Below are 27997 nucleotides of genomic sequence, written 5' to 3' on the forward strand. Positions count from 1 at the left end.
GGGTGGCCTTCCTTCCTTATTTTTGCAACTGCCTTAAATTAATTTTTTAAAGTTATTTTTAAGTTGTCCTACCCATTCTTCATTTTCTAATGCCACCGTCTCTCCCAATCTGTCCTGAGCCTTTGCTAAAGAAAGAACCGGTGTCTTCGTTAAAATCCTGGCACGTCCCAGCACCCAGCTGGGGTTTGCGCCTTGTCACACCTCGTCCTCCTCTAGCCCGTGTGCATGTGGCCTCCCCTCCAGGCCAGGGGAGCTCTGCACGGGGTCCTGCGTCTCCTCTGGGTCCTGACCCTCTGCCTGGACCTGACCACCACGTTATGGTCAAACGAACCAAACTCCCATGGCTCCATCCCTGACACAAAGTGACCGACGCCCTGAGGATAGGCTAAGGACCTCTCTCTGGCTTCCGAAGCACCTGTCACCGCTGGGGCGTCTGCAGCTGGGCGGAGCGAACGCTCCCGGGACGCAACGCGGAGGCGCCGCCGCGAAGTTTGACCCTTCGGAGACGCCGTCCAGGCCGCCCGCGTCACGTGACCCGGGAGCCTGGTGGAGGCGGAAGTGGCTCGCTGCGGGGCTCGGGTCCGAGTGGACGGCCAGGCCGGCGGGATGGAGGCGACTTTGGAGCAGCACTTGGAGGACACGTGAGTGGCGCGGGCCCTTGATCGGGACGGACTGCGCGAGCCGCGAGGGCCGGCCGGCCGGCCGCGTGGCTCGGGGACGCCGCGCGACCCCCGGGCGCGGGTCCGGCGGGGAGCTGGCCCCGGCCCGCAGGCGGCCGGCGGCCCGGAATCAGAGTTCCCGCCCGCGGGGCCCCGCACACTCCCCAACGCTGCTCCGCGGCCCGAGCCCTGAACCGCCCCCGGTCCTGCCGAGATTGTCTCTGGACAGGGGCCGCCTTTTCGGGTTTCAGGAACTGCGTTAATTTGGGGGAAGGAAGTGCCACCCTGTGGACCAGTCCTGCAATGTAAACACACACACACACACCCCTCCTTCGTGGGTAACCTATTACTTGGTGATTAAAAGGAAAGTCATCCCTTCAGTTTAGTGGACGGAGAAGCACCTCCTTCGCCCCAATGCCCCTCAGCTTCCCAGTTCCCCGCGGTCCCCCCCTCCACCACCACCACCAGGAGGCGCCCGTGTTACTTGCCAGTAGTTTTAAGTTAGAACACGAAAGCACGCGTTAACGAGGGACACAGAATCCTAGTTACTTTAATGTCTGTGGCCTTCCTAAGCTCCTGGACATAATCTTTTCTGTCATCAGAGAAACTCATCTATTTTTTTTTTTTTATCGGGACGAGGGGGTGATTAAAAGAAAGTTGATAAACACTAATTTAAAGCACTTGCAACAATGCCTGCCTGGTACGTGTAATGCCTGTGTGTGTTGTTGTAATGTGTTAAGTTCCTTTTCTCACCTCATCTGCTCCTGGAAATAGAATGAAGAATCCATCCATTGTCGGAGTCCTGTGCACAGATTCACAAGGACTTAACCTGGGCTGTAAGTACCTCTCACAATCCTGAGGTGGGTTGCACAGTATTTGAAGTTGACTGGGAGTCATTGTGCCGTTACCCTGCCACTTTCTAGCTACTTCTGTAAGCAGAGATTATCTCCCAATAAGGAGATTAGAAGATTGGCTTTTTCATTTGGTATTTACGAAGGTAGAAATGTTCCTTGCACTACAGTTATTTCTACTGAAATGGTATTTGCCCCATTTTAAAAAGTGGATTGAAGAAAGCCTTCAGTTAACATTGAATGTGTGCCGACTGCTTGGACTGCTAGGCTTCATATACGGATTATCTAATTTTCACATTATTCCTGCAAGGTGCTATTTTTCAGTATACACTTAACCGTGAGGGGGCAGTAAAAATGAGGCTTCAGAGTCGGACACACCTGGGTTCTACTGCCTGCTCTTCTGTTTGCTGGGACCAAAAAGAACCTCTCTGAGCCTGTTTCTTTACTGGGTTGTTTAATAATTATTATTATTGAATTACGTTTGAGTTTTTCTGTGTGCCAGGCACCATTCTAAGTGTTCTACATGTACAATTCTACATGTTCTAAGTCATTTAGTTCTCAAAACAAAGAAATTAAGTGGTAGCCCTGGCCAGTGTGGCTCAGTTGGTGGGAGCGTTGTCCTGCGCACTGAAGGTTGGAGGTTTGATCCCCAGTTGGAGAGCTGTGGGAGGCAACCCATCAGTTTCTCATATCGACGTTTCTCATCCTCCCTCTCCTTCCAGAATCAATAAAAACATATCCTCGGGTGAGTATTAAAGAATTAAGTGGTCTAGCTGGGATTTGAGTCTGGCTCCAAAGTCTCAGTATCACAGTATTATAAGATGCTATGTGTAAAACACAATACATAACCCAGACATAATGCTCAATAAATGGTAACAATTACAGATGAAGAAATAAGTAACTAAGACATTTGGCTGATGAACATCAGAAGCAAGAAGCCTGGGACTCTTTAGTGTGGGGCTTTTTAAAGCTCTGAGCTTTTGCTGGGAAGTTATACACACTGTGAATTGGAAGGAAAAAGACCAAGAGGATGGGGACATTTACCAGACTCACTAATGAAAATTCAAGGAAATATAAAACTAAATTAGTTCCTAATTCTTCAAGGCCCTCAAGACTGCACTCTCGGTGCAGTTCATGTTCTATATAACAGTCAACCCACCAGCTCTGTGGCAGCAGCATGTCTGGTACCTGAGTTAGCAGATAGGCTTGGATTGCCCTTACACATACAAACATATTGTAAACTTAGTAATCACTTTTTTGCCTGCCACCCAAGATGTTATTATCTACAGGCGAAAACAAGAGCCTATTCTGTTGGTGTTGGCAAACAGCCAGCTTGTTCTGACGGGGTGAACTGCGCACAAAATGTCCACATGTGCTGTCAAGGTGGACGTACAGCTGAGCTCCCGAAAAAACGTGCGTAACCTTTGAGGCGGAGCTCAGGGAAGGAAATTGGATTTCCTACGAGGAATGCGTTTCAACAGGTCTCTTGTCCTTCCTGCCGTGTGTCAATCTCACCTCCGAGTGCCTTGTTGCTTTCAGCAAGGTTCCTGTGGAATGGATTTATGACTTTCAGAGCGACTTGAAATTACAGCTTCCTTGTATGCTTGGGATGGTGTTTAAAGATGGTGATGGGAATGACTTTGAAAACTGGGTGTCTGTTAGGCTTTATTGATTCAGGAGCTGGTGTGCGGCGTTCTCACGGAGGCACCCAGCTGAGTACAGCAGAGCAAAACCATTTCATGTCAGTAACTAACCTGAGAGACCAGGACTGAACTCTCATGAATAATTCATGAGGTACCACTACAGCTCTCCGCTCCTTTCTAAGACAGTCGGGCTACATAATATCATGTCTTCCAGGCCGTGGGACCCTGTCGGATGAGCACGCGGGGGTGATATCTGTTCTAGCCCAGCAGGCGGCGAAGCTGACCTCAGACCCCACCGATACCCCTGTGGTGTGTCTGGAGTCAGACAATGGGTGAGTCGAAGACAGCAGTCCCTTCCTTTCCTTTTTATTTAGAAAGATTTAGGGGAGGGACTGGGGCCTGCCCTGTGTTCTTGGTGGTTCTTCATTCAAAGGGCTTTAAGCTGACGGGCTTTCTGACCTCAGTGGCACTTAAAAGAAGAGGAAGCATTGTCATGAACTGTCAGTCTGTCAGGAAAAAGAAAGTAAAGTAGGGGAAGGCCAATCAAAGACCGGAAACTGCTTCTGCAATAACAGAAGTACTAAAGATCTTCCAAGGAGTGTCCTCAGAATAACGGACACAAGCAGAGGACAAACTACTACAGTATCTTCACAGCTTGTTAGAAGAGTGTGTCACAGGATACCTGCACATAAAACCTGGAAATAGTAACTGTTTGTCCGAGTGCCAGGGGATAGGAGTCATTTCATTTTTATAGTTAATACTTTTCTGTATTTCCCAAGTGTTCTGTTGTGTTCATATATTGCTTATAAAATTTTTCATTGTGTCCTAAACCATTACCGTCACCGCCTCCTCATGGAACGTGTTACTGAAGGTCTTCCGCTTTGCCTTCCAGGAACATTATGATCCAGAAACACGACGGCATCACAGTGGCTGTGCACAAGATGGCCTCCTGACGGTGCCCAGGCTCCCCGGCAGCGTCTGCTCCTCGCCGTACACTGTTAGTTCAGTGGTTAGGCCTGTCATCCAGCGTGCTGTGGGCACTTCTGTATTAACCCTTTGCACTCCGAACCATTCTGGACATTGGCTACCAGCTACTCGACGCTAACGGCGGAAACGTGCGTTGAATTAACTCAATTCCCCGTAATCACTAATAAACTGCAATGTCCCCTGAGAGGGGACATCCGAGTGATATGCTAGAATTCCGATGTCCCCTGAGAGGGGACAGCGGAGTGCAAAGGGTTAATTTAGGCTAAGTTGCTTCTGGACACTCTGTGGACTGACTTCCCAAAATATTAGTCAGAAAGGACCTTGCTTTGCAGCAGCAGGTCTCGGTGACTGTGTATAGAATTGTTGTGTTCAATAAATCCGGTTGGAGGAAAGCTTGGATCTTGTCTGGATTCTTTAAACTCATCCGCCTATGGCCATACCATGCTGGACACGCCCGACCCGTCCTAACTCTTACCAAATGTTCATTTTTTCAATTACCAAACTGGAAATTGTTTTCAAGGTCTTTGTTCCAAATTATTCTCTTCTCTTTCAGAAGTTCCCTCAAATACATATATCCCCACAGAAGTATCCACGGGTATTAAAACAAATCAAGCATATTCCTACCCTGTAATAAAAATACAATGGCTAGTATCATTAAGCACTTACTATTACTATATGCCAGGAACTCATTTAATTCTCATTTACTGGAAAGTAGGGATATTGTGTCTAGTCTTCACCACATACTCAGTGGTGTGAGGGTAATAGTGACTTAGGAGATACCACACTGCAATTCATTCCCCTCTGATCCCACAGCTCCCTCTGAAAGCCGTGCCAGGGGTTCATCTTGGGCCTCTGCAGCCCGGCCAGCCTGCCGCTGCGGCCACACTGCGATGGGCCCCGCCTCGCCTCCATCAGCCTGGCCTCGTCGCATCCTGCGATCAGAATCACAGGTCGCCCTGCTAAGAGTGACAGCTCCCACCAAAAACCAGTCCTGTAGATGTTCACTGGACGATGCTTTCCGGGTGTTTATAAGGACAAACACTGAATAGGACTCACCTTCTCTCTGAGGGGTTGCCCTCTGCTGGAGGTCTGTTCGGTCCCTAGCACCAGCAACACGTAACTAATCCTATCGCTCCTCATAAGGCGTTTCCCAAACCACTTCACTGGGATCCTGTACACGTTCATCTCAAAGTGTTAGTTTGGTTTCTAAGAGCCTGAGAAGCCACTTCCTTTTTAAAAAGGAATGTGAATAAAAATGTGCAGATTTTCCAGCTAAAACAAGAAAAACACACATTGGCCTAACATACATTCTGGTTTGAAACCTGGGATGTTGGGGAGATGAAAGGCCATTTCCTGTTGACTGGGTGTTGTTTTTTTTATTTTTGTTTTTGTTTGAGGTGGAGGGTAGCACAGAAAGGAAATGGAATAAGAAAGCTGGATCACCCCAGTAATTTTCTAGGAGATTCAGCCTTAACCATTTCCAAAATGCAAGAAGAAAAACGTTTCATTAAAATTCAAGTATACACCTTCTCTGGAAGGTGGTGGTAAGGTAATCAAGTATGAAAAACAGCTATTAAAATGGCGTCTGGAACCCCACGTTACTGCCCAGATTCAGTCAGTACATGTAAGGTCACATGTATGTGCTGCACTTGCGGAGCATTGCTGTCTGCAGCCCAGGAAATGGACCTCCCAACCCTGGGATGGGGGTGTCTTCCCAAGGACCCCGGAAGGAATGGCAGGGGCATGGCTCTCCGAGCCCTGGGGTCTTCCTCTGCCTTGAGCATGGCGTTAAACGGGAAGCTGAGGCATATTAAAACCGAATTTGAGCAAAAATCCATTTGAATCAGGCAGCACCAAACCCGAAGTAGGCAGGAGTGCTCCACCAGCAGCTGGGGGAGAGGCTAGTAGAGAAAAGGCAAAAGCAAAGCAGGGGAACGACTATCACGGAAGGCCTGACGGGCTGTGGGTGGTGGTTGGCCTTGGGTTTTCATCTCTTCACCTCAAGGCGTCTGCAGGCCTGGACTGGGGTTAGCTTACGCAGCCTCCGCACTGACCTTGTTTGAACTAACTCCGTGTCAGTGACCAAGAGGATTTTCTACTTGGTTCACCCGGATGCTTGCTGCTGCGCCTACGGTGAAACTACCTTCAGAGCCAGGAGGGGAGGTGTCAAACCAGTCTGCCTCCGCTCCTCAGGAGGTTGAAGTCCACTGGCCCGGGGCCCGCATCGGCCCTGCAGTCCTCTCTCACAGCTCACTTGTTCTCACAGCACAACATGACCAACTCCTTGGAGTAACATTCCAGAAAACGAGTTTGTTTCTCTTCCCGGAGTGTCACCTGTGGAGGATTCCTTTGCGGCACGCCACGTCCAAGGTAAGACGAGAATAGGATTGTGCATTGGGGGTGGTTTCCTATGATGTTCTGAATGACCCCCGGGCTTCTCTCCCAGCCCCGCTGCTCACCACACGGCCATTGCGCATGCCCGTCCACACAGTAGGAAACGGTCTGCCTGCTGACCGGACAGTGGGAAGTGAAGCATGCCGGATCCCTTCCAGGACACCTCCATTCTTGTCCTTGCTATTTGTCTTCTACCATTTAAAAAAAATATATTTTATTGATTTTTTTTTTTTTTAACAGAGAGGAAGGGAGAGAGATAGAGAGCCAGAAACGTCGATGAGAGAGAAACATCGGCCAGCTGCCTCTTGCACACCCCCTACCGGGGATGTGCCCGCAACCAATGTACATGCCCTTGACCGGGATCGAACCTGGGACCTTTCAGTCCGCAGACCGATGCTCTACCGCTGAGCCACACCGGCTTCGGCTGTCTTCTACCATTTGGGAGGAGGTAGCAGTTAGGACACTTCACCCCTAATGCCATGCAGCACGCTCTCCTGCAGAACCACAAGACCATCACACCACCAGGCGTGCCTGTGCTCACAGCCCACATTCCCACTCCTCCAGCTGGCTCCACAGCTCTTCCCCGTTCCTGGCCCAGGTCCCCTCAAGGAACAGTCACTGCATTTCGTTGTCACGTCTCCTTAGCCAGGGGTGGGGGGCACCAGGTCCTGCCAGGGCATCAGGGTTGGGTTTTACCAAATACAGCAGGCTCATTTTTAAGCTGGTATTTTTATACGACCTACGAATGATGTTACAAATATCCCAATGGCCCACAGCGGTTTTAAAAAGGTTCCCCACCCTGATTAGCCCCCTTAGAATAGTCTCATTTTAGCGAGGGCTTTGTAAACGGGATTCCTAGCCCACAGCAACCCGCCCTTTTTAAAAATTCCTCTCAAGTCGAAAGCTCACGCAGGGGACCAGAAAGCGGCGCACAGCTCCCCCAGGATCTGGGGTGCAGACTGGGGGGGAGACACCGAGGACAGTGCTAGGAGCCGCCACCCCAACCAGTAAGGTCGAGCTTTGCAGTGAACTTCGAAATTCCTTCCTGAAATAAGCCGAGTGGTCATCTCAGTGCCATTCAGACTGGTGATAAGACATCTCTCTGCAGTCGCTTCAAAATCCCTCAAATCACAGCCTATCTATCACTAGCTTTCTTCCTTCTCCCATGATTCTGCCTGGATCAAGACTATAGAAAAACAGGGATGGGGCATTAAAGCCAGGCAGCCTTTACACGTGCCTAGGACACGCTTCAGGGGCTCTCGAGCCCTGTGAGCGGCCAGCAGCAGTCAGGAAGCAGCCGGCAGGCCAGTCCCAAATTGTACAAAGTCCTGCTTGCATTTTGGAGGTGAAAACAGGTCTATGAACAGCTTTAGAAACAAAAGGAAATCACCCGTGTTTAAAGAGTTGGGCTAGAAAACATGTACAAGTGGTTTACTCCGCAGAGAGAAGTTACGTTTAAAAGTTTAGATGTTTCCTGTCAGTGGAATAAACGATGTCTTGGGTTTGTCCCAGGGACCGGCGCCATGCGGAGGGCGGGGAAGGCCCCACCGTACACCCAGGCCCTGGATGGAGGCTGGGGATGGATGATTGTGCTTCACTTCTTCCTGGTAAGGATTTCCTTTCCCTCCTCCCGTTGAAGGGCTGCCTCTGGAGGCCCAAGGTCCCTTATGAAACCCTTGGCATCTGAATGGAAAGGGCACAGAGCCGGGCTAGAAACTGCCAGTGGTTGCTCAAGTCAGAGGCCCACAGTGGGCCCAGGCTGAAACCGTCCACCTTGAGCAAAAGCAAAAGCATTCTATCTGGCCTCTCCTCCTCCTCCCTCCCATCCCTGCACCACAGAACGCTCCAGTCACCATCAACAGTCCTGCCCTGGCTGCATGACAGTTAGTTTTGGGGACAATCACACAATTAACCCCCCGGAAGTAGCACTGGCAAGGGCCAAAGCGTTTTTGGGCGGGATCCGCACTCAGCCCAGTGTAGACGTAACTGCTGGCAGCGACCTCCATCACTCACAGGGGACGGGGCCATTTCCTCCCCTCCTGCTGCCCACTTCCAGCCCTTCCCACCACCCACACGTGAGCTAGAATCAGGCCCGTGTGTATTTCTGTCTGGAGAGGGGAGGACACAGATTCTGAACCTGGAGCCCGTTTTTTCTCCTTCATCCATAAGCAGCTGGTCTGGGACACTTGTTTCTTAATGATCTTCTCTCTCCCTCACCGATCTGAGCGCCAGCACAGCCGTTCTAGGATACATGCATCCTCTCACCGCTAAGCCCCAAACACCCTGCAGATGGCACTAGCTCCACAGCTGCTCCTGTCCCCAGATCAGTTTACTCACAGGCACCCCTTCCCTCCAGCCCCTCCTTCCTCCCACAGCCCGACAGCTCAGGCCTCCGGCCCGGTGGGAGAGAAGGGGAAGTAGGAGCAGAGGTCCCAGCTAGGACTTGGGTAACACAAACTCCCCAACAGACAACCACTGGTGACACATGGGCCTCGCTGCCACAGAACGTGGGCTCTGTGTTACTAGAAATCACGCTGAGGTCTGAGAGCCCTTCCTGTGGCAGCGACCCTAAGTGAAGCAGAAACATCCAGGAGCAAGTGAGGAGCAGAAGTTGCTGAGAAGTCAGATGCCACAGAAATGACAACAGGCTGCTGGGGCAGTAACAGGGAAGTGTGTGATGACCTCGATAAGAGCCTGTACGATGGGTGCTGAGACAGGAAGTGCAGATAACCCAACAGACTCTCCTTTCTTTGGTCTGTGAAGGTCAGAAAGAGCAAGGGGGTGCGAGAGGGGTATCTAAGGGAGAGAGAACTTGCTATTGAACAGTAATTTCTAACAAAGCCGGATGCTCTTCACTCAAAGGGGCCACAGTGGCTGAACCAACCCCAAGACAATATTGTAATTAAAAGGATCTAGATGAGGAAGTTCTTATGGGGTAGGGGCATGCCCTTAAAGATAAAAAGGAAATGTCGGTGCTGGGTCAGCTTCGGGAAAATTTCAAAGGCTTTTGTTTTGGGGTGAGCCCACTGACAATGTTTGACTTAACGGCTGTTTAGCTTCTCCATGTGGACTCAGGACTAAAACCCAGCCACCTTGGTCCAAAGCATGGGGTGGAATCCAGATTTGTCTAGTCCACTCAACGAAGCAGAAACCCAGGCTTGGGCAAAGAAAAGCAGGCGTGCTCTCCCTCCAGGGAGCACATCCTCACCATTCCCTTCCTGTCTTCCCCCACAGGCGTGCACCTCCTAAACCCTAAAGGGCCCCACGGGACTCGCCCAGCAAGCAATGGGCAGCGGTAGCTTGTCCCGGGCAAACCCTCTGAACTTGTCCACAAGCCCCCCTTTCTCTGACTCCTTAGTGAGCCAAAGCAGCCCAGCTAGGCCCATTTCCCCACCTAATCTCTCCTCTGTTGCTTCTTCTATCCTCTATCTGTCCTTGTTTCACTGTTCCCAGCTTAAACAAACATTCTCTGGGAGAGGAGAGGGGCAGGAGAACAGAGACAAAGTTGGAAGGTTACGAGATAAGGGAGGGAGGCACGGTAGACCAAAGGCTGGCCTTGGCCTTGTTGATATCCACAGGGGAAGACGCGGACTCGGTGATTAGATACAAGGCATGGCTACTCACTGCTGCTTTTCCCAGTCGTCGAAGACGGACCAGAGGCCAGGTTCCGAACTGGGAGACCAGTAGCTAGCCCAATTCAGAGGCCAGCGTCCCTTAGATGCCAGCACAGAAAGCATGGTTAGGAGGAAGGATGTTTTCCAGAACGACGCCTCCCGGTGTCCCTGCTCAGACAGGGCGCAGTCACCGCTCTATACAGTGGTGCCTCGCATAACGAACGCCTCGCACAGCGAACTTTGGACAGGTTTTTCATGAAACCATCGGCCAAAAAGCAGAAAATGGATGAAGATGTGCAAGATTCGGTAGACTCTACTTAGTCTGTCTTAAAATTTAAAAAATGTGCGTTTTTTTTTTAAAAAATTATGTTTTTAGATGTATCTAAATAAAAATATGTCATCTTAGCATATTTTTTTTTTATGTCATCTTAGCATATTTTATGCTACAGAACGAATTATTTTTTTTAACATGTATTGTTATGGGAAAACGCTTTTCACATAACGAACTTTTTGCATAACAAGCTTGCTCCTGGAACGAATTAAGTTCGTTGTGTGAGGCACCACTGTATGTTGGACCAACAGAAACAAGTCTGGGTCGTTGGAGGTTCTTGCATGTTCTGTAGCCCCACTTCCTGATAGAAACACCTCTGGGTACATTCTGATGGCAGTGTCCCAATGAGGGCCTGATAAGATAGTTTTCACTGTAAAACATAGAGCCCTGGCGTCCACAGCATTGTTCATGTAAATCAGTGATTCCCAAAGTGGTCTATATCGACCCCCAGGGGTCTATGACAACCTGCAAGGGGTCTATGTCAGCGGAAAAAAAATTTGGGGGTCCATGAAATGAAAATGGGGGTCCACGATAGTGGATCTCAACATACACTGATAGTATCTATTTACTTACATCATATTATCTTATAATATAAAAACATATAAATTATTTATAAAAGTACCTATGAAGTAAAAAATTTATTATATATGTTTATAAAATTGTGTAAGTTGTAGGATAAAAACCTGCACATAATGATATACCAGTATCATCTTGTTACAAGCATACGTGCAGTAAACATTCTTGCCAATTTTTGTCTCAAAGCTTCACGAACTTGCACCGAGTTCAATCCGTCACTCTATAAATATGAATGTGAGAAAAATACGTTCATTCGTTTCCTGAATCTTGAAGAGGAAAGTGCTGAGAAAATATTTTAAAAAATATAAACTGGTAGTTTATCATACAAATTATAGTGAATCAGTGTTATTTTGTTTGAGAATGCCGGAGAAAAGTAGGTACATTATTTTTTATTAAATTTTAACACTAAACTTCACTACAGTTAGAAATTTACAAAAAAATCAATATCAGGTAAGTAGGGGGTCTACCCAAAACTGAAAAACATGGCAAGGGGTCTACGGCACAAACAAGTTTGGGAACCTCTGATGTAAATGATGAAAAATCAGTAGCTTCTATCAAGTCAAAATGGGAAAAACCTATTAAGGGACCTCCTCACCACCCCCAACTTTTGCAACCTCTGAGCACCACCACTGGTTTAGTCCCTTTCTCTAACAGCAGAGAACACTATTTCTGAAATACAAGTCTAGCTTGATTCCCCAGCAAGTGGGGGTTAAGGGAACAAGGAGGCAGGCTCAGACTCGGCTGAGTGGATAGATGGTAGCAATAAAAGGGAAATGAGAAGGAAAAGTGGGCATGGGACAAGGGAAAGACTTGCATTTTAGATGAGTTGGCATGAGTTAGACATGGTAGACAGTTATATAAACGAGTTCCAAACTCTTGAAAAATATTAACGGTTAAAGATAATAAAATCATAGTTAATAATTTGAGTATTAAATGCTACTTAATGGTCCCTGAATTGATGGTTTGACTTAACAATTGTTCAACTTTTCAATGGTGCAAAATTGATAAATTACATGATATTCAATGCTTTATTGTAAAATCATCTGTTGGATGATTCTGCCCAACTGTAGGCTATTTATTGTAAGTGTTCTGAGCATCTTTGAGGTAAGCTATACGATAATGTTCAGTAGTTGTATTAAATGCATTTTCAACTCAGAATATTTTCAACTCATGATGGGTTTATCGAGGTGTAACCCCAGGACAAGTTGAGAAACATCTGTATTAAGTTTTTTTTTTACCAGAACGTTCTCAATCTTCACTGTGCTGTGAGCTAGCTAACACTGACTTCATCTCCACTTTAAAAAAGAGGAAGCTTAACTTCTGTGAAATATAAAATATACAAAGCTGAACTCCACCCCCCGCTGGATTCTTATTTCAGAAAGTTTGCCCAAGCTCACAGCCCTAGTAGGAAGCTGAGCCAGGACTCAGGCCAAGGAGGCTGTGCAGACAGGTACTTAACTACTGCACCATGAGTATGTGGGTGGCAACTAAAACTGGGAGAGTGACCGTCTATGGGCATACTATTATATACTACCGTTTCCCCGAAAATAAGTTAATTTTTGCTCCCAAAGATGCGCTAGGTCTTATTTTCAGGGGATGTCTTATTTTTCCATGAAGAATACGGTACACATGTATTGTTAAATGAAAATAAAGGAAATTTATTACCTGTATATGGTACGGTAGTACGGTAGTTGCCAACACAAACCAGACAAACTGTGAATCCTACAGTAATAAGAATTTACTCATTTATTCAACGACAATCATGTCATCATCTTCTGGAACATCATCATAACAATCCAATTTCTGAATTTCCTGGTGAATTTCTTGTGACTCCATTTCTTTCAGAATCAATAGACCAAATCTCTTATGTTTAGCCTGGGGGGGGGGGGAGCTTACTTTGGGGGGATGCCTTATATTTCACTCAGAAGGAAACCTGTAAGTAGGTCTTATTTTTGGAGGATGTCTTATTTTCGGGGAAACATGGTAGCACTCCACAGAAAAACCTGACCTCAAAGGAGAGTGCCTCCTAGTGGCTATGTGACCCAACCATGTCCTGGCACAATTAACAGTGCTCCCTTTTGCCCTAAAAAGTGTTTCGATTTGGACAAATTACTATATGGCCACCCTACTTATGTATCAGGTGGTGAATAGTGCTCAGCTCAAGAGCAGAGTTAAAGCAAAGCTAACCCAGGAACTGATAGGAACGATTCATCTTTTGGAGCAACAACGTTCTCTCACAAAGGTATCAATTCAGCTGTGCTTAACAGAGGTTAATGTCGTAGAACAGTCGAGTAGGGATTGATCTGGGTTCAAATCTCAGCCCCAGCATCCCCACCTTCAGCAACTTCTTTAAGCCTCCATCTCCTGATCACTAGTACAATCGTGACACCTACTCCCCAGCCCTGATGATTCAAGGGACACTCATGTCAAGTGCTTAGAGCAGCAATTTGGGGATGGCCACGCATAAAACACAAAACATATTAACGGTAAGTGCTGGCGAGCTGCGGAACCGGGACCCCAAGCAGCTGTAACCCCTCTGTTGCACCCTGACTTGGACTCTGTCTGCTTTCATTTAGGTCAACATGTTTGTGATAGGAATGACCAAGACTTTTGCAATTTTCTTTGTGGTTTTTCAAGAAGAATTTGATGGCACCTCAGAGCAAACTGGCTGGATTGGCTCCATCATGTCATCACTCAGCTATTCCGCAGGTAGGAAGCCCAGGGATGAGCTCGCTGCTGTCCAAGGAAAAGGCCAGAGGGCAGTTCTAGGACAGCACGAAGCTGCTACCCTCAGGTCTGCTACCCTCACATCGCTTACTAATATGGGCAGCCGAGAAAAGGAAAAACCTGCGGTGTGCAGCCTCCACCTGAGTCGGTAAAACTGGAAAAATCATCCAGTTCAAAGAAAGTGGGAGTCCAACTACTGAACTGCACGGTTCCTCATGCGTGTTTCTTTTTAAGTGCCCTTCCCTAGGTTCAGTGAGCCCCCGTCAGCTGGGAAGTCAGACCTCGGCATTCTGACCTGATCACCTAAGCATTCACAGAACACGCTGGGAACCAATTCCTCTTCCTGCAGATCTGTTTGGAGCCTAGCGTGGTGCAGAGGTTAAGGAGCAAATTTGCTCTAGTCATAGGCCACCAGCAGCACTCTGACTGTGTGGAGGTTTTGCAACGCTTTTTCAGTAAGCTTCACCTCCAAGCCTGCTCATTTAGAATTTTTTCCTTAAAAAACAAAGCAAATAAAGTGGACTGAGACTATAAAACCCAGCACAGGCACCTTGTGAAGGACACACCTCACTCCCAAGTGTTTTCCTAAAGCCGCTCATTTTAGCTGGCGCCTCGATCAGGGACGCTGAGCACTCACCTGGAACCAGCTTCTCTCTCCCCAAGGCCCCCTGGTTGCCATCGCCTGTGACATGTGCGGAGAGAAGACTGCCTCCCTGCTTGGGGCCTTCCTCGTGTCTGGAGGATATGTGATCAGCAGCTGGGCCACGAGCATCCCCTTTCTGTGTGTGACCATGGGAGTTCTACCTGGTGAGTCCGCCGTAAAAAGGCTAGAAAAATGGGAGCCGTCCCTCTTACGGACCACATGTCCAAAGGCCCGGTTTCATTATCTCGGTCCAGGAGAGTATCTGGTCTGGTACAAGGCACCTCATGTAAGCGATTCCAACCTCCTATGGTTTTCTTTTTAGGTTTGGGTTCCGCCTTCTTGTACCAAGGAGCGATGGTGGTAATGAGCAAATACTTCAAAAAACGACTGGCGCTTTCTACAGCTATTGCCCGTTCAGGGATGGGACTGACATTTCTCCTGGCACCTTTTGCAAAAGTCCTGATAGATCTCTATGACTGGTCAGGTGAGTCATGCTAAGTGCAGACACACCTATCAACTCCGCAAGACTTCAAGTTCAGCTTTTCCCCTGGAGGACGGGAGGGGAAGGTGTATGGAGCCAGAGCAGAAATGATTTCTAGACAATCACGCTCCTCCTTGGGGAATACACAGCAGCGAGGTTCTGAACTACTTGCAGGCTCTGCCAGCCACACCAGCAGCTCCGAGTCCAGCCCAGGGTCCTGTCTGGGGCACAGAGCGCCTCTGTGGGCTGTGAGACACCCCGCAGGGAAGGCAATACCGCTCAGGAGACAAGGGCACCCCTTCCTTCCACCACCAAAGCACTCTTTCCAAATTCTCCCTTTAAGAAGAAATCTTCATTAAAACATGCCTCCTCCATTAGACTCACTAACCCAGAACCAAAAGAAAAAGACAGGTAAAAAGATTATGTTCCTTAATACTTAATCTTTTACACAAATGAATGAAAATCATTCACTTTACCATTTTCTTTGTGCCTTACAGTAAATATCTGGATTAAAGCATCTTACATTCCTGGAAACATGATATACACATATGCATGTATATGTCTACTTCTACAGAAAGACACAAATTCACAGAGCAGTTGTGCAGGGGTCTCAGGTGACAAATCCAGGACAGGAGGGCGGGACCTGCGGCCAGCCCTGTCTCTCAGAGCAACACACCCCTCAGCTTAGTCAGGTCACACAAAAACTATTGTAAGACCTACCTACTCAGCTTCAGAGGCGAAACTGGCATCTGCCTTCTTTCAAAATGTATACCCACCTCGGAACATTTCATGTCCCTCTTCAAAATCCATGTGATGTTCTAACATGTGAAACAGCTCCCCGGCTACTCCAAGGAAACCCTGTTCTCGTTTCCTCTGGCACAAATAATTCCCCTTCCGTGCCGGCTTTCTGGCATCCGATCTGCAAAAAGCCACCGTTTCACAAGATACAGCCGTGTGTACGGCTCACACGGTGAAGTCACCAGATTCTAATACTTCCAGTTAAAATCAGGAGACAATGCAGTATCTCAAGGAATTATCTCGCTATGAGTTTTTAGCAACACTGTGAATGTTCTGAGCCTGAGAACAGAGCACTGTGAAATGAGAGGGGTGATTTTTAACAACTTGGCGATTTCTCTCTGTGTAGGTGCCCTTATGTTATTTGGAGCGATCATCCTGAACTTGGTGCCTTCGAGTATGCTCTTGAGAGCCATCCACAGCACAAGCGGGAGCAACTCCGACAGGAAAGATGAAGGGAGCAGCCTGTCTGCCAGTGGTCCGGAGGCAGGGCGCGAGATGGACACGTCACACTGCAGCGAGACACCAGAGTTCCCCACCAGGGACAGGACCATGCAGACGGTTGGACAAGCCGGTGCAAGTCTCATAGACTCGCAGCAGCACCAAAAGGAAGAGGTCAACAACGGGCCGAGCGGGAACAGACTGTCCCTAACACCTAAAAACAGACGTTTCCAGCAGAAGGCTGCTTTGTGGAGCTGTAAACAAAACCTCTGTGATCTTTCTCTCTTAAAGAACCCTTTCTTCTGCATATTTACCTGGTCTCTTCTCTTCAGTCAGCTGGCGTATATGGTCTCTGCCTTCCACCTGGTGGCCAGAGCCAAAACACTAGGGATCGATATGATGGACGCCTCCTACCTCGTTTCTGTAGCTGGTAAGAAAGCCTACTGCAACCTCACACTCAGACAAACAGAAAGATCTTGTTAGTTTTTCATAGTGTCCGACACAGGAGACATTGGGCATTTGTTGGAAAAGACAGGATTTTTAAAAGCTGGTGCTTAGTGGCAACCACCAGCGGAGGAGCAAAACAAATCCCAGGTAGTTAGCATAGTGCACTGACTGAAAGGTTTGATTCTGGAGCTAGACTTCCCAGGTTCAAGTTTTTGCTCTCTATTTCCAAGCTGTATGACTTTGGGCAAGGTACGTGCTTTCTCTGTGCCTCAATGTCCTCATCTGTAATATAGGGATAATAGTACCTACCTACCCTGATAAGGTTATGATTAGAAATGTAATGTATGAGAGGTTTAGGATTATGCTTAGCCCATTGTAAACATCCAATTATGTTTTACTATTAATAATATTTGTAGCTAAGCGTTTTCCACTTGAACTCATAGTTAAGACATATATATGCCTATTGAGGCTAGTCACTAATGGATTGACTGATCTTTTTCTTTTTTTTTTTTAAGTGAGAAGGGATGAAATGGAACTGGTTAGCTCTAGTTATATGGAAAGTCTCAGTAGCTCCAAGTGACTTTCCTCTTGCAAGACTATTTACCAAGCCTTACAAAACTGACTGCACTCCGCCTCCAACTGCAAAGGTACTCTCAGTCAAATAAAAGGTATATACACACACACACACGATACTAGCTCAACAGATGTTCTCACTAAAATGTCTAGTAGTATTAATTTAGATCAGATTAGGGCTATATAAAGGAACAAAAGAACGTAACATAAACTCAGTATGTATCCTAGGAAATAACTATAAATACAGAAATGGTAGTATTCTGTATTTTTACTTCCTTTTAGTGTGTGTGTGTGTGTGTGTGTGTGTGTGTGTGTGTAGCAATTTCTGTTTGAACTGTAGGAAGGATTTGAAGCATAAAACCACCATAGCTCATGCTACTCTTGGGGAAAATCTCTTGGTATTTAACCGCTACATTAGCTTCTAATAGGATAAAGGTTAAGAATTTTTGTTATGAAATTGAGCAAAATTGCGGTTCTTACATTTTGTTCAAGTTACATCTTAGCTCCAGTGTTCAAAATCTGACCTCCCATTTCCAGACTTCCTACCTGTTTTCAAGTTAAGCATAACAACTTTTGGAGAAGGACTTCATTTTCAAATCCTCATATACTTGTAAGACTCCCAATACCTCCTTTTTCTTTTTATAATAAACACAAGGCTTTATTATTTACACTCATCATCCCCCCTCTGACTTCCCCAGGACACAAACCAGAAGGCCCACTAGTCTTTACAAGCCCACACTTCCTTTCTGAGGGTCCCTGAGCCCGGGGCCTCAGTAACCAGGGCCTCCCAGCTCAGTGGTATGAACTTTCTGATAATTTATCAGCTGTGTCTGGAGTACCTCAGTAAATAATATAATCTACTGGTAGGCAAATGTGTCCTAGCCTAAGGATGAAGTCATATTAGTTAGGAAAAGATGCCTAAGGCATTTACATTCTTCAAAGGGGCTGGGGAAAATGGAATTAGGATTTCATAAGACCTTTCCAATTTCTTCTAGGTATCACTGAGGTAGTCAGTCAGATTCTCTCTGGATGGATTGCTGATCAAAACTGGACCAGCAAGTACCATTACCACAAGTCTTACCTCGTACTCTGCGGCGTTACTAACCTGCTTGCTCCGTTAGCCACCACCTTCCCACTACTGATGACCTATACCGTCATGTTTGCCGTTTTCTCTGGTGGTTACCTGGCACTGATACTTCCTGTTCTGGTGAGTAGACACACTCATTAACATTGTTAAACCATTTAGTAAAAGCAAGGATGAATAATCATCTTGCCCAAAGAGAATACATGTTTTGTATTAATTTTATAATTATAAAACACAGCCAAGGCCTCAGAAACCCTGTAGCTATATCCTAATCCAGTTACTCACCTTAACCTGGAATGATGGGAGAACTGTCTGTCCACAGGGAACAAGAGGAATGGAAATCAATAAGGGGCCAACAGGATTCTATTTTGCTGACCAGTTTCCCAGGTCAGGCTTCTGTTTACTTCTTTCCTTCAGCTCTGGAAACTTCCTTGGCTCCCTCCTAAGATACAACCCTGAAGAGTTCCTGAGAGAGAAGGGCTTTCCTGACAGTGTGGCTTCTCTCTTGCTGAGAGCAGCTCTGTCTTTCAACAGGGGCATTTAAAAAACAACTCTCTTCTTCATTTTTACCTCCAATCGACTTCAAGTCCTGGACCCAAGTGGACATGACATACAAACTTCAGGGTTCTCCTTAGCGCCAAGTCCCCGAGGTGCCAGAACACAATCCCTGGGCGAGTCCTGGCCCCACGGCCGTGTTAGCTCCAGTGCTGCAGGACATACACGAGGCTTAGGCAAAAGCCAAACTTTCTCAAATTGAATCAACTCCTCATAACATCTGATTGCTTACAAACCAATGGCTGGTACTCAGCCTCAGGTGGATTCAAGAGTCCCAACGTCAGCTAGATTGTAAATACCGTTTCCTAACAGAGAAGAGCCGTGAGGTTCAGGGGGAAAGGTTCCCCTGAGCCACCAGGAAGACTTAAGAAACAAAAACCAATGTTCCTTACTCATACAGGGAACGCCACCTGCCTAGCGAGACTTCTGGTCCTATTTGCCTCAGCTCTTGCACAATTCAGAGCACAAGGCCACCCACATCGCCCCAAAGCCAACAGTTCAGTTTGAGATGACCAACAGTGTGTGTCCCCTGGTAGGCGCGGGTCTCCACAAAATCTCACGCTCCCATCTGGCGAACAAATAATTCTAATCCCTACAGGTTGACCTGTCTGGGAGCTCTGCAGTGCACAGGTTCATGGGACTTGCCAATTTCTTCGTCGGGATAGCTGTCCTTTCTGGACCACCAATAGCGGGTAAGTTTAGCCATATTCTGAGCAAATGGAAGAAAATGCCGACCCGTGATTAACAGAAACATGTAATGACGACATCAGGCTAAAGGAAACTGGTATCTGTGCTGTTCCCGTACCAACCCTCACACCCCACCGCCAGTCAGAATGTGAGGGTTAACCCAGCAGATGTGCATTAAGCAGGTCCTTACAGCCTCTTGGGCGTCTTAGAGCAGAGACTGTAGGCATGTCTAGTTATCTGGAAAGACAATACAGTTTTATCGAATTTTCAAAGACCTATGATGCTTAAAAGAAAAAGAACCACTACCACTTTTACCTAAACAGAAGTCACTTCTATAGAGCTTGAAACTGCAAGCCTGACCCTTTTGCGTCTTCTCAACATCTTTTTAAAAAATATATATATTTTATTTCAGAGAGGAAGGGAGGAGATAGAAACATCAATGAGAGAGAATCATTGATTGGCTGCCTCCTTCACAATCCACAACCCAGGCATGTGCCCTTGACTGGAATTGAACCCCAGACCCTTCAGACTCCACTGAGCTCTATCCACTGAGCCAAACTGGCTAGGGCTCAGCATCTCTGATGGTCAAAGAGGGATGGAGGCCCTTCACTTTGGATCTGTAACAAAGGTGGGAGGATACTAGGCTAACGGTCAGTCTCTGTGGAGGGGCTTTGTGAGACCACTGGTGAACATTAAACACAAGTAGAGTAAAATCTGGGGGAGTTCTGATCATGTAAGATAGCTTTAAGACTGAAGTGTGTTTATTTTTACTCACTGTCTACCTAACAGGACATTTAATCCAAGACTAACTACTTATAGGGAACAGACAAGAGTATTTTCCAAACTATAGTTCTCACTATACTGGAATGTGGACATTGCTGCAGCATTCCCAAACACCCACAAAAAGGAATTCAATTGAAAACTTCACTTTTGCCTCCTTTAGTCCTGAAGTGAGACAGAAAAAGGAACTATCTTGCCCACTATCATTCTTCAAATCGGTACAAATATACAACCAAATCCTTATTTGCCCGTATGAACACACATCGTCCCATGTTGTCCAGCTCAGTCTATACTTCATACCTGGAGAGTAGGCTAGGATACTGTTCTCTAGGGACTAGCAAGAGAAAACCACACACCAGAGACACCTGGCAGAACTACTGTATGGCCAGCGCCCAGTCCGTGAGGCACAGAAAACAGCCCAAGCACAGTTTGCTCATGCATTTCTTTCCATCCTGATCCCTCTTCACTGGGTCCAATGAGGCCTGGAACTCTCAGCCCAGCAGGCCGAAAGCACAGGGCGGTAACCAATTCCAGCGCACAGAGCATCTCACACAACTGGGAAAGGCAAGTAGCTGAACTACAACATGTTTAGAGATTTTACATTCCAGTTTTTGTACACATTTTAAAATAAAATATTCAAAGAGGTCCGTATATGAGAAGACGAGGTATGTCTTGTGAGGACCACTACCTGGAAAGGAAAAGCTGCCGATGTGTGTGGGTCTTGAAATCAATGCCTTGGGTCATGATCTTTTCATTTATCTTTGAATGAAAAAGGACAGACTACAACAGAGCAGATTAGAAAACAGTGCACCTCTTTATTGTGAAACTTTTATTTTACGTATATGTTGTACGTATATGTGATGTAAAGTATCAATACATTTCTTGCTATCTGTGAATAAATAAGTTAATTAATTTTGAGCCTTTTATATTACCCAAAGTCCACAATGCCCCAGCTATGAAGAGAAAGGAAGCTTTTTTTTATCTGCCAATTCTCAGCATGTTATTTAGGCAACTATAAATTTTATAAGTTTAAAAAAAAAAAAAAAGTCAAAGTGCTGAGGCTGCTGCTGAAAGCTTATGTATAGATTTTCTGGTCTGAGAGTGGCTCGCAGTGCCTTATAACAAGATGATGATAATTGATATAGAAATGGTTAAATGTCCCTCTCTATAAAAGCATCTCTCCCTGACCGCGACACTGTACTGCGCGCACCGTGGGAGGGAGAAACCTCAGCAAGTCTTTCCTCTGGGAGGTGACAAAGGACTTGACAAAGGCCATTAGGTTTGTTCCTAGATTCTGACTTCAACAGCAACTACCAAAGAAACATCAGAAATGCTGCCTTAAAGATTCACTCCGTTCTCAACAGGACTGGGCAGTTCCATTACTGTCTTTAGCTTTAAATAAATCAACAGGCTTTCTGGTTACAAAATATTAAATTCTCAACCAAACTTAGATCTTCAAATTGTACGAGATTCTCATTTTTTTTACTTACCTGTTAGATCTGTTATTACCAAATCGCAAAAGTTGAAATTCCTATAAAAAATTACAGGCATTTTAAATCAGGACTCTAGCAAACAGTAAAACTTCCCACAGAATCCTCAAACACTAGTTAATAATGGTTACATCGGTTATCTGAACAATATTTTCTCTTTCCTGTGTGGAAATGAAAAAGAAAAGCAAGTTAGTCATATACGGCATAGTTTAATAAAACACAGAAAGAAAACCCTTAAGAATCATAGCTGAGTTTCTTAAAAACACACTTTTTTCTTTTAAAAATGTAAATAGAGCATTTGGCAAAAAGATTATTTATACACCTTTAAAACCATGATTATGATAGTATAGTAGCAACAAGATTCTTCTATCAATAGGGACCGAAAAGAAAGAAGTTTAAAATTACTCCATAACTCACCTCCTCCACAAGCCACGCCCCTGCCCACTGCACCCCCCAACCTGCCCCTCCTGTTCCTTTCCAATACTTAGTGACAAATTCATAGCTAATTATGTGGCCTGCTTCAGACTAGGCCAGCTTTAGGGGGTGTTCTGACCTAGGATGATCAGCAGACCTACGTATAGGCCAATGTCCTGACTTATCCAAACCCAACTGCTGGAAGCAGCCTCCAGATCTAAATGCTGGCACCAAGATGGAAGTCTTGAAAAGTTGTGAGAAAACAAAAAGCATTGCTATTTTAAAGCATTATTTTATTTCTAGTATACCCTGTTAACAAAAGTAGGCCTTTAGACAGCAATATAAAAACAAAAATAGTGTCTTGGGCAAAAAAAAAATCAAGTATATAGTCATATTCTCCAATATACCAGTCAAATGTAAGCTGCTTATGTGAAATTCCTAATCTATCCAAAGGCATTTGATGTGTGAGCTCAAAATGTTAAAGGCTCAGTTTCATGTAAAAATAAAAGCAAAGGCCCATATTGGCTGCCTATAAAACAGAACTGAATATAGTTTCCCTCTCTTCCATATACCCCCCATTCCCAACTGATGAATATAATATATATTTACATAAATCCCAATTATCTTCTGAAAACTCCCTTAAAATACCAGAAACAATTATTTGATAGCTCAGTATTCATCCAATAATTACCAAGCCCTTTATTAGCACAGCTCTCTGCTAGTTGTCCCGTGGGATACAGAGAAGATAATCTTCTCTTAATGCTCCTCCATTGTTCACTGAGTAATGGCACATACACGGACAGGACCCAATGCTATAACCAGCAATTCTGCCCTGGCTCATTTGGCTCAGTGGATAGAGCATCGGCCTGGGTACTGAAGGGTCCCGGGTTCCATTCCGGTCGGGGAACATGCCCGGGTTGTGGGCTCATGCCCAAGTTGTGGGCTCGATCCCCAGTAGGGGACATGCAGGAGGCAGCTGATTGGTGATTCTCTCTCATCATTGATGTTTCTATCTCTCTCTCTCTTTCTCTCTCTCTCTCTCTTCCTTCCTCTCTGCAATCAATAAAAATATATTTTAAATTTTTTTTAAAATAAAAATAAAACCAGCAATCTGGAACCTCTAACACTGAGAATTTAATAGAATGTGCATTCTTCTTCCATTTCATTAACATAACTTAGGTTAAGCCATGTCTCCATTTTGCTACCTTTAAATGAAGACTTCCTGAGCTGTGGTATAGAAAGAATGGCCGTTACTCAATCCAGCGGGTACTTCACAAAAGTGTTTGTTGTGTTCTTTTCAACAAACTCGAGAAATTATTTCTAAGACCAAATAATTATAAGTTGATTGTACGCCAGCACAAGTTCAAATTAACTAGTTCCTAAAAGAGAAGTACATCTCTCTCATACTATTATCAAAAACACCATGGAGTGAAACTGGTAATTCTGCACTAACTCTTCATCTGTGTTTTATAAGAAAAGACAATGGCTAGATGAAAATTCATCCAAGTTTGCCTCTGCCCCACTAACACAGATAAGTTCCCCTCCTCATGAAATAGTAAGTCATTTCCTATGTCTCTTCCTTTCCTCACTTCAGATACAATATTAAGCAAATATTACGCCCAGTCTTCACTCCACCTGTTATCAAGCATCCGCTCCACATTATCAGTCATCTTGGCCTATCAGTTAGGAATTTCTCTATGGTCTGAAACTGAATTTGAAAAACAAACAAAACAACTCAACCTTTCGGTCTGCTATACATCCCTGTAGGTTGGAGTAAGTGGGGGACAGTGAGAAAGCAGAGCAAGGTTCTCTGTCCTGAAATCCTGAGGGATATATTATAACCTGAAGAGGCAAAGGAAAACCATGTAAATCATCTCTTTATCCAGTGATTTCCATGGAAATTTTATTTTGATTCAGTATTTCCAGGATGAATGACTCCCTACAAAAACATTTTTTTAAAAAATCTCAATTAGCTCTTTAGTGTGGTTTAAAAAGAGGAGGACGGTTAGTCCTTCCCTTGCAAATATATTCCTTTGCAAGGCCATGGATTCAAGCTTCAAAATCCTAACATAGACCACAGACATGTTAGTAAAACCCACAGCACAGAGCCAATGCCCAAAGCTCACCCAATAAATCTTACTGCAAGTTTCTATCATAAGGTGTTTGGAGAATTCTGGTCTTAAAAGACACTGAGGTTGAAATGTGCTAAACCGCACTTCCCAAGATTATTGGAAATCTCTATGTATTTTCCCATCATGGCACTTATAGAAAATACGTTATATTCTAAGATTGGAGATGAGTGCTGGGTCCACAATGACCGTCTCCATGGGTTGAGTCCCTAAGTCAAGTGGAACTGATGTAAGTAACTCCCTCACTAGGAATAAGACAGGGAAGGAGCTGGACTGACTTCCTAAGAGGTCACAATCCAGACCGGTTAAGTTCACGGCTGAGGACTATGGGAGGGTCTGCTTGGCTAACAGAAACCATTCTTCCTTCCAGGCTGGTTATACGATTACACCCAGACATACGCAGGCTCCTTCTACCTCTCTGGCACGTGCTACCTCCTCTCCTCGGTGTCCCTTTTCCTTGTACCACTGGCTGAAAGGTGGAAAAGCAGTCTGACCGGAAGGAGAGAGGACTGCAATCAAGTACAAGCTTAACAAAAGAAAAGCTAAATTAGTAAGTCATTAGAAACAAAAGAAAACCTACAGGAATAAGTTACCACCACAAAGACTCAGAAGAACAGTTTTTTCATTTGTAAAAGAAGAAGGCAAACCAAATAGTTTTTAAGGTTCCCTTTCCTTTGCCATTCCTAAGAATGAATTGGTGGCAAGAAAGGGGTAGTAGCCACTGAAAGCATGCCATTTGTTAGTACTTTTAATCAGTTAAAGCAGCCACCTTAGTTATTAAATGAAAATCAGAATGTATGTAATAATAACTAAACTCTCAATTGTGCATTGTAATTCCGTCAATAAAATAAGTGAAGGCAGAAAACCTTTTTCCTTAATTCAAGGTATCAAATATATCCATTGGTTGACTAGAACTCTGGAATCTGAGTATTTAATGACTGTAATATTATATACCCAAAAAAAGTTTATCTTTGCTTATTGTTTAGAGGTATTTTTATTTTCTTTGCATTATTTTGTTTCTTAAATTTTCTTTGATAAACATGTATTGCTATATAATAAAAAAATGTTTTTAAAAAATCCCCTTTATTTCAAGATTATTTGAATAGTATTCCTGCCCATCCAAACAATATTACTTTTTCCCTACATCTAATTAGTAGAAATATTCCAGCTAATTATCTAAATGTTTCTTTATTCCCACAAGTTTTACATGAAAGTTGAATAGGTGGCTTTTAATGGGAAATACCCTTAAATGGAAAGATTCTTCTTACATATGGAAAAATTATGTTAACTAACAATGCCACTTAGACTAAGAAATTACATGTCAATAGAGAGCCCTTCATTACTTGGCGATTTTAAGAAGGAAAAAAACACCTAACACCGACCTTCGTTAGCATCTCTTCAGAATGCTGTCATTATTATTATTATTACATCTTTCCGTCCTTTTCTGCTTTAAAATAGCTATTGATCCCCTACAGAGAAAAATCCTAAACTGAAAGCCTGGTTTTAGCTCCTCTTCCTCCCGGTGGCCACCTTTGTGCAAGGTTTGCTACCACCCTACAGGCTCAGGTGTCCTTCCCAATCCGATTCACTCAAAGGCATTTTCCTCTGAAAAACTTTCTTGGCATGAAAGCATTCTCTCACCTGGAACCCCATCTAAACTTTAACAGAGTGCCACGTGAGCCTGCATGTCAACCAGTCAACCAGGTGGATAATGTTTTATTCATCTTTGCATTCCCCAAAGCCCAGCAGAAACTCTGGACCAAATTAATCTGGGTTCGAATCTCAGTTATCTTAAAAATAGTAATTGGCCCTATTTAAAATGTATAGGGTTTACCTTTAAATGTAAATATCTAACTTCTTTTTTTTTCTTTCAATTTGGATATATAGTCTTAAAAACCCATCAGAAACACCACTCCTCTCACACACACAAGCAGCAAACATAGTTAATATTAAATCCCAGCTCTGCCACTTGTTACCAGGTGACCTGATATGTTTCTCCACCTCTCTATGTCCCAATTTCCCCCTCTGTAAATCAGGATGTCACCAACCTACCTCACGAGTATATTGTGTGGATTAAAGGAAAATATACTTGTACCAAGCAAAAACAAACAAAACAAAAAAACCCGAAAAACCCTCATATACAGGACCTTCTAATTTCCTCTTTGTTTTATATATCAAAAGAGAAGATAAAATAAATCAATAAATTATTAAAAACCATTTTCCTCCATGCCTCTTCCTTTTTGAACAGTAACTGTTTTTCAAAAGACCCTCTAACTACCCAGGGTAACTCTGCTTTCCTCCTGTGACAGCAGACTATACATTTTAAGCAGGACCAACTAAAGAACTCCTAGTTGAATTCTGATTTATTAATCTTATGCAACAGAGCTGTTTTTCATCCTTCTCAATGGGAATAGTCCCCCTAAACCTGGGAGGTGTGGACTAAGAAAAATCTGAATAATGTATATACAATAGGACTATCCCTAATACAGACATTATAATTAACTCACCATGTTCCTGTTCATTTACTAGTACTTTTCTTGGACATTATAAGATGTCGACACACTTCTAATCCACAATCTAGAAACGCTACCCCAGATCTATTTCAAGAAAAGCAAAATAATAAACTGATTTCCAGCCTTGCCCCTCAAGAGATCCCTAGGTGACAAAGAGGAAAACAAATATTAGACGTTGGTTATAACAGTGTGTTTGGAGTGGTAGACTGGTGAATAACTTTATTTCAACATCTAATATATCCTAATCACTGAGATAGGCACATTTTATAAATTATCTTATTTAATCTTCAGCAGACACTAAAATACCCATTTACAAATGAATAAATGGATCAAGAAAGTAAACACCCAGTAAGTGATGGAGTCACAATTCAAACACACTTTCCAAAGCCCTATGCTTTTGTTAGGGGCAGGAATAGAACAGTGGGGACTAGCTATAGTTATTATAAGAAATATTAATCACACTCCCTTAATTGCGATCGTTCTGTTCTGATTAAAGAAAGCACATTCTAATCTGGCTGGGCCCTGGGAGTCAACCTTTCAATTCGGTCCATTCTCCTTCTCCTTCTCCAAGAACTGCCTGTCCTCTTGGGAAGGTTAATTGTTGCCGAGAAACAATGCCCTTGCCACCTCCGGCATTGCCTGGAATCTGTAACCATTTTACCGTTTGTTTTTTTTTGTTTTTTTTTTAAATATATATTTTATTGATTTTGTACAGAGAGGAAGGGAGAGAGATAGAGAGTTAGAAACATCGATGAGAGAGAGTCATCGATCAGCCGCCTCCTGCACACCTCCTACCGGGGATGTGTCCGCAACCAAGGTACATGCCCTTGACCGGAATCGAACCTGGGACCCTTCAGTCCCCAAGCCGACGCTCTATCCATTGAGCCAAACCGGTTCCGGCCATTTTACCGTTCTTACTCCCTTTGCCTCCTTCCCCATGCCTGCCAATACCCACTTATTCCTTTTGCATACATTCTTATTCCTCTTACCTACTTCGCCATGTAATCTTTGTCCTTCTACCCAATATAAGCATCTGGTTCATGGGGGGAAGGAGAGGGCAGAGCAGATTTTCATGGATGCCCTGCTGTTCTCCAAACACTGCAGGCAGTATTGGAGCAAACCACTCACATGTGATTCAAGCTGTCTCTGCTTCACTGGCTCCAGTAGTGAGTGATAGGCAGGC

General features: G+C 44.8%; 3 protein-coding genes across 4 annotated transcripts in view; 2 read left to right on the top strand and 1 right to left on the bottom strand.

Annotated features, from left to right (window-relative positions):
• Positions 1-466: 466 nt before the first annotated feature.
• Positions 467-4532, top strand: LAMTOR5 (late endosomal/lysosomal adaptor, MAPK and MTOR activator 5). 2 transcript variants are annotated; one of them, XR_014793374.1, is made up of 5 exons: positions 487-641; positions 1434-1495; positions 3368-3485; positions 4046-4201; positions 4393-4532. XR_014793374.1 is itself a non-coding variant. In XM_084866308.1 (4 exons), exons 1-4 carry the CDS (start codon positions 607-609, stop codon positions 4104-4106), a joined length of 276 nt encoding a protein of 91 aa, XP_084722434.1. In that variant the 5' UTR covers positions 467-606; the 3' UTR covers positions 4107-4532. The 2 variants fall into 2 exon arrangements, 1 of the variants encoding a protein (XP_084722434.1); XM_084866308.1 differs by having other exon boundaries at positions 467-641; positions 4046-4532.
• Positions 4300-27997, bottom strand: part of RBM15 (RNA binding motif protein 15) — a 43125-nt gene continuing 19427 nt past the window's right edge. The window contains exon 4 of the mRNA XM_084866169.1: positions 4300-4410. The gene's annotated coding sequence lies outside the window, so the exon portion shown is untranslated. The remainder of the gene's footprint in view (positions 4411-27997) is intronic.
• On the top strand, positions 4657-27480 carry SLC16A4 (solute carrier family 16 member 4). The gene is made up of 9 exons (XM_084866232.1): positions 4657-6510; positions 8047-8141; positions 13632-13764; positions 14446-14589; positions 14748-14909; positions 16051-16572; positions 18158-18369; positions 19400-19493; positions 24672-27480. The coding sequence occupies exons 2-9, from the start codon at positions 8058-8060 to the stop codon at positions 24830-24832; spliced, it is 1512 nt and encodes a 503-aa protein (XP_084722358.1). The 5' UTR covers positions 4657-6510; positions 8047-8057; the 3' UTR covers positions 24833-27480.

The sequence above is a fragment of the Pipistrellus hanaki genome (genome assembly GCF_964339955.1).
Source record: "Pipistrellus hanaki genome assembly, chromosome: 18".
In the NCBI taxonomy this organism is placed as follows: Eukaryota; Metazoa; Chordata; class Mammalia; order Chiroptera; family Vespertilionidae; genus Pipistrellus; species Pipistrellus hanaki.

Coding starts and splice junctions, on each gene's coding strand:
- LAMTOR5 (XM_084866308.1), top strand. CDS start 607: ATGGAGGCGACTTTGGAGCAGCACTTGGAGGACAC. Junction 642..1,433: donor GAGCAGCACTTGGAGGACAC/GTGAGTGGCGCG, acceptor TCCTGGAAATAG/AATGAAGAATCCATCCATTG. Junction 3,486..4,045: donor TGTCTGGAGTCAGACAATGG/GTGAGTCGAAGA, acceptor TTTGCCTTCCAG/GAACATTATGATCCAGAAAC.
- SLC16A4 (XM_084866232.1), top strand. CDS start 8,058: ATGCGGAGGGCGGGGAAGGCCCCACCGTACACCCAGGCCCTGGATGGA. Junction 8,142..13,631: donor TTGTGCTTCACTTCTTCCTG/GTAAGGATTTCC, acceptor GCTTTCATTTAG/GTCAACATGTTTGTGATAGG. Junction 16,573..18,157: donor CTACCTCGTTTCTGTAGCTG/GTAAGAAAGCCT, acceptor AATTTCTTCTAG/GTATCACTGAGGTAGTCAGT.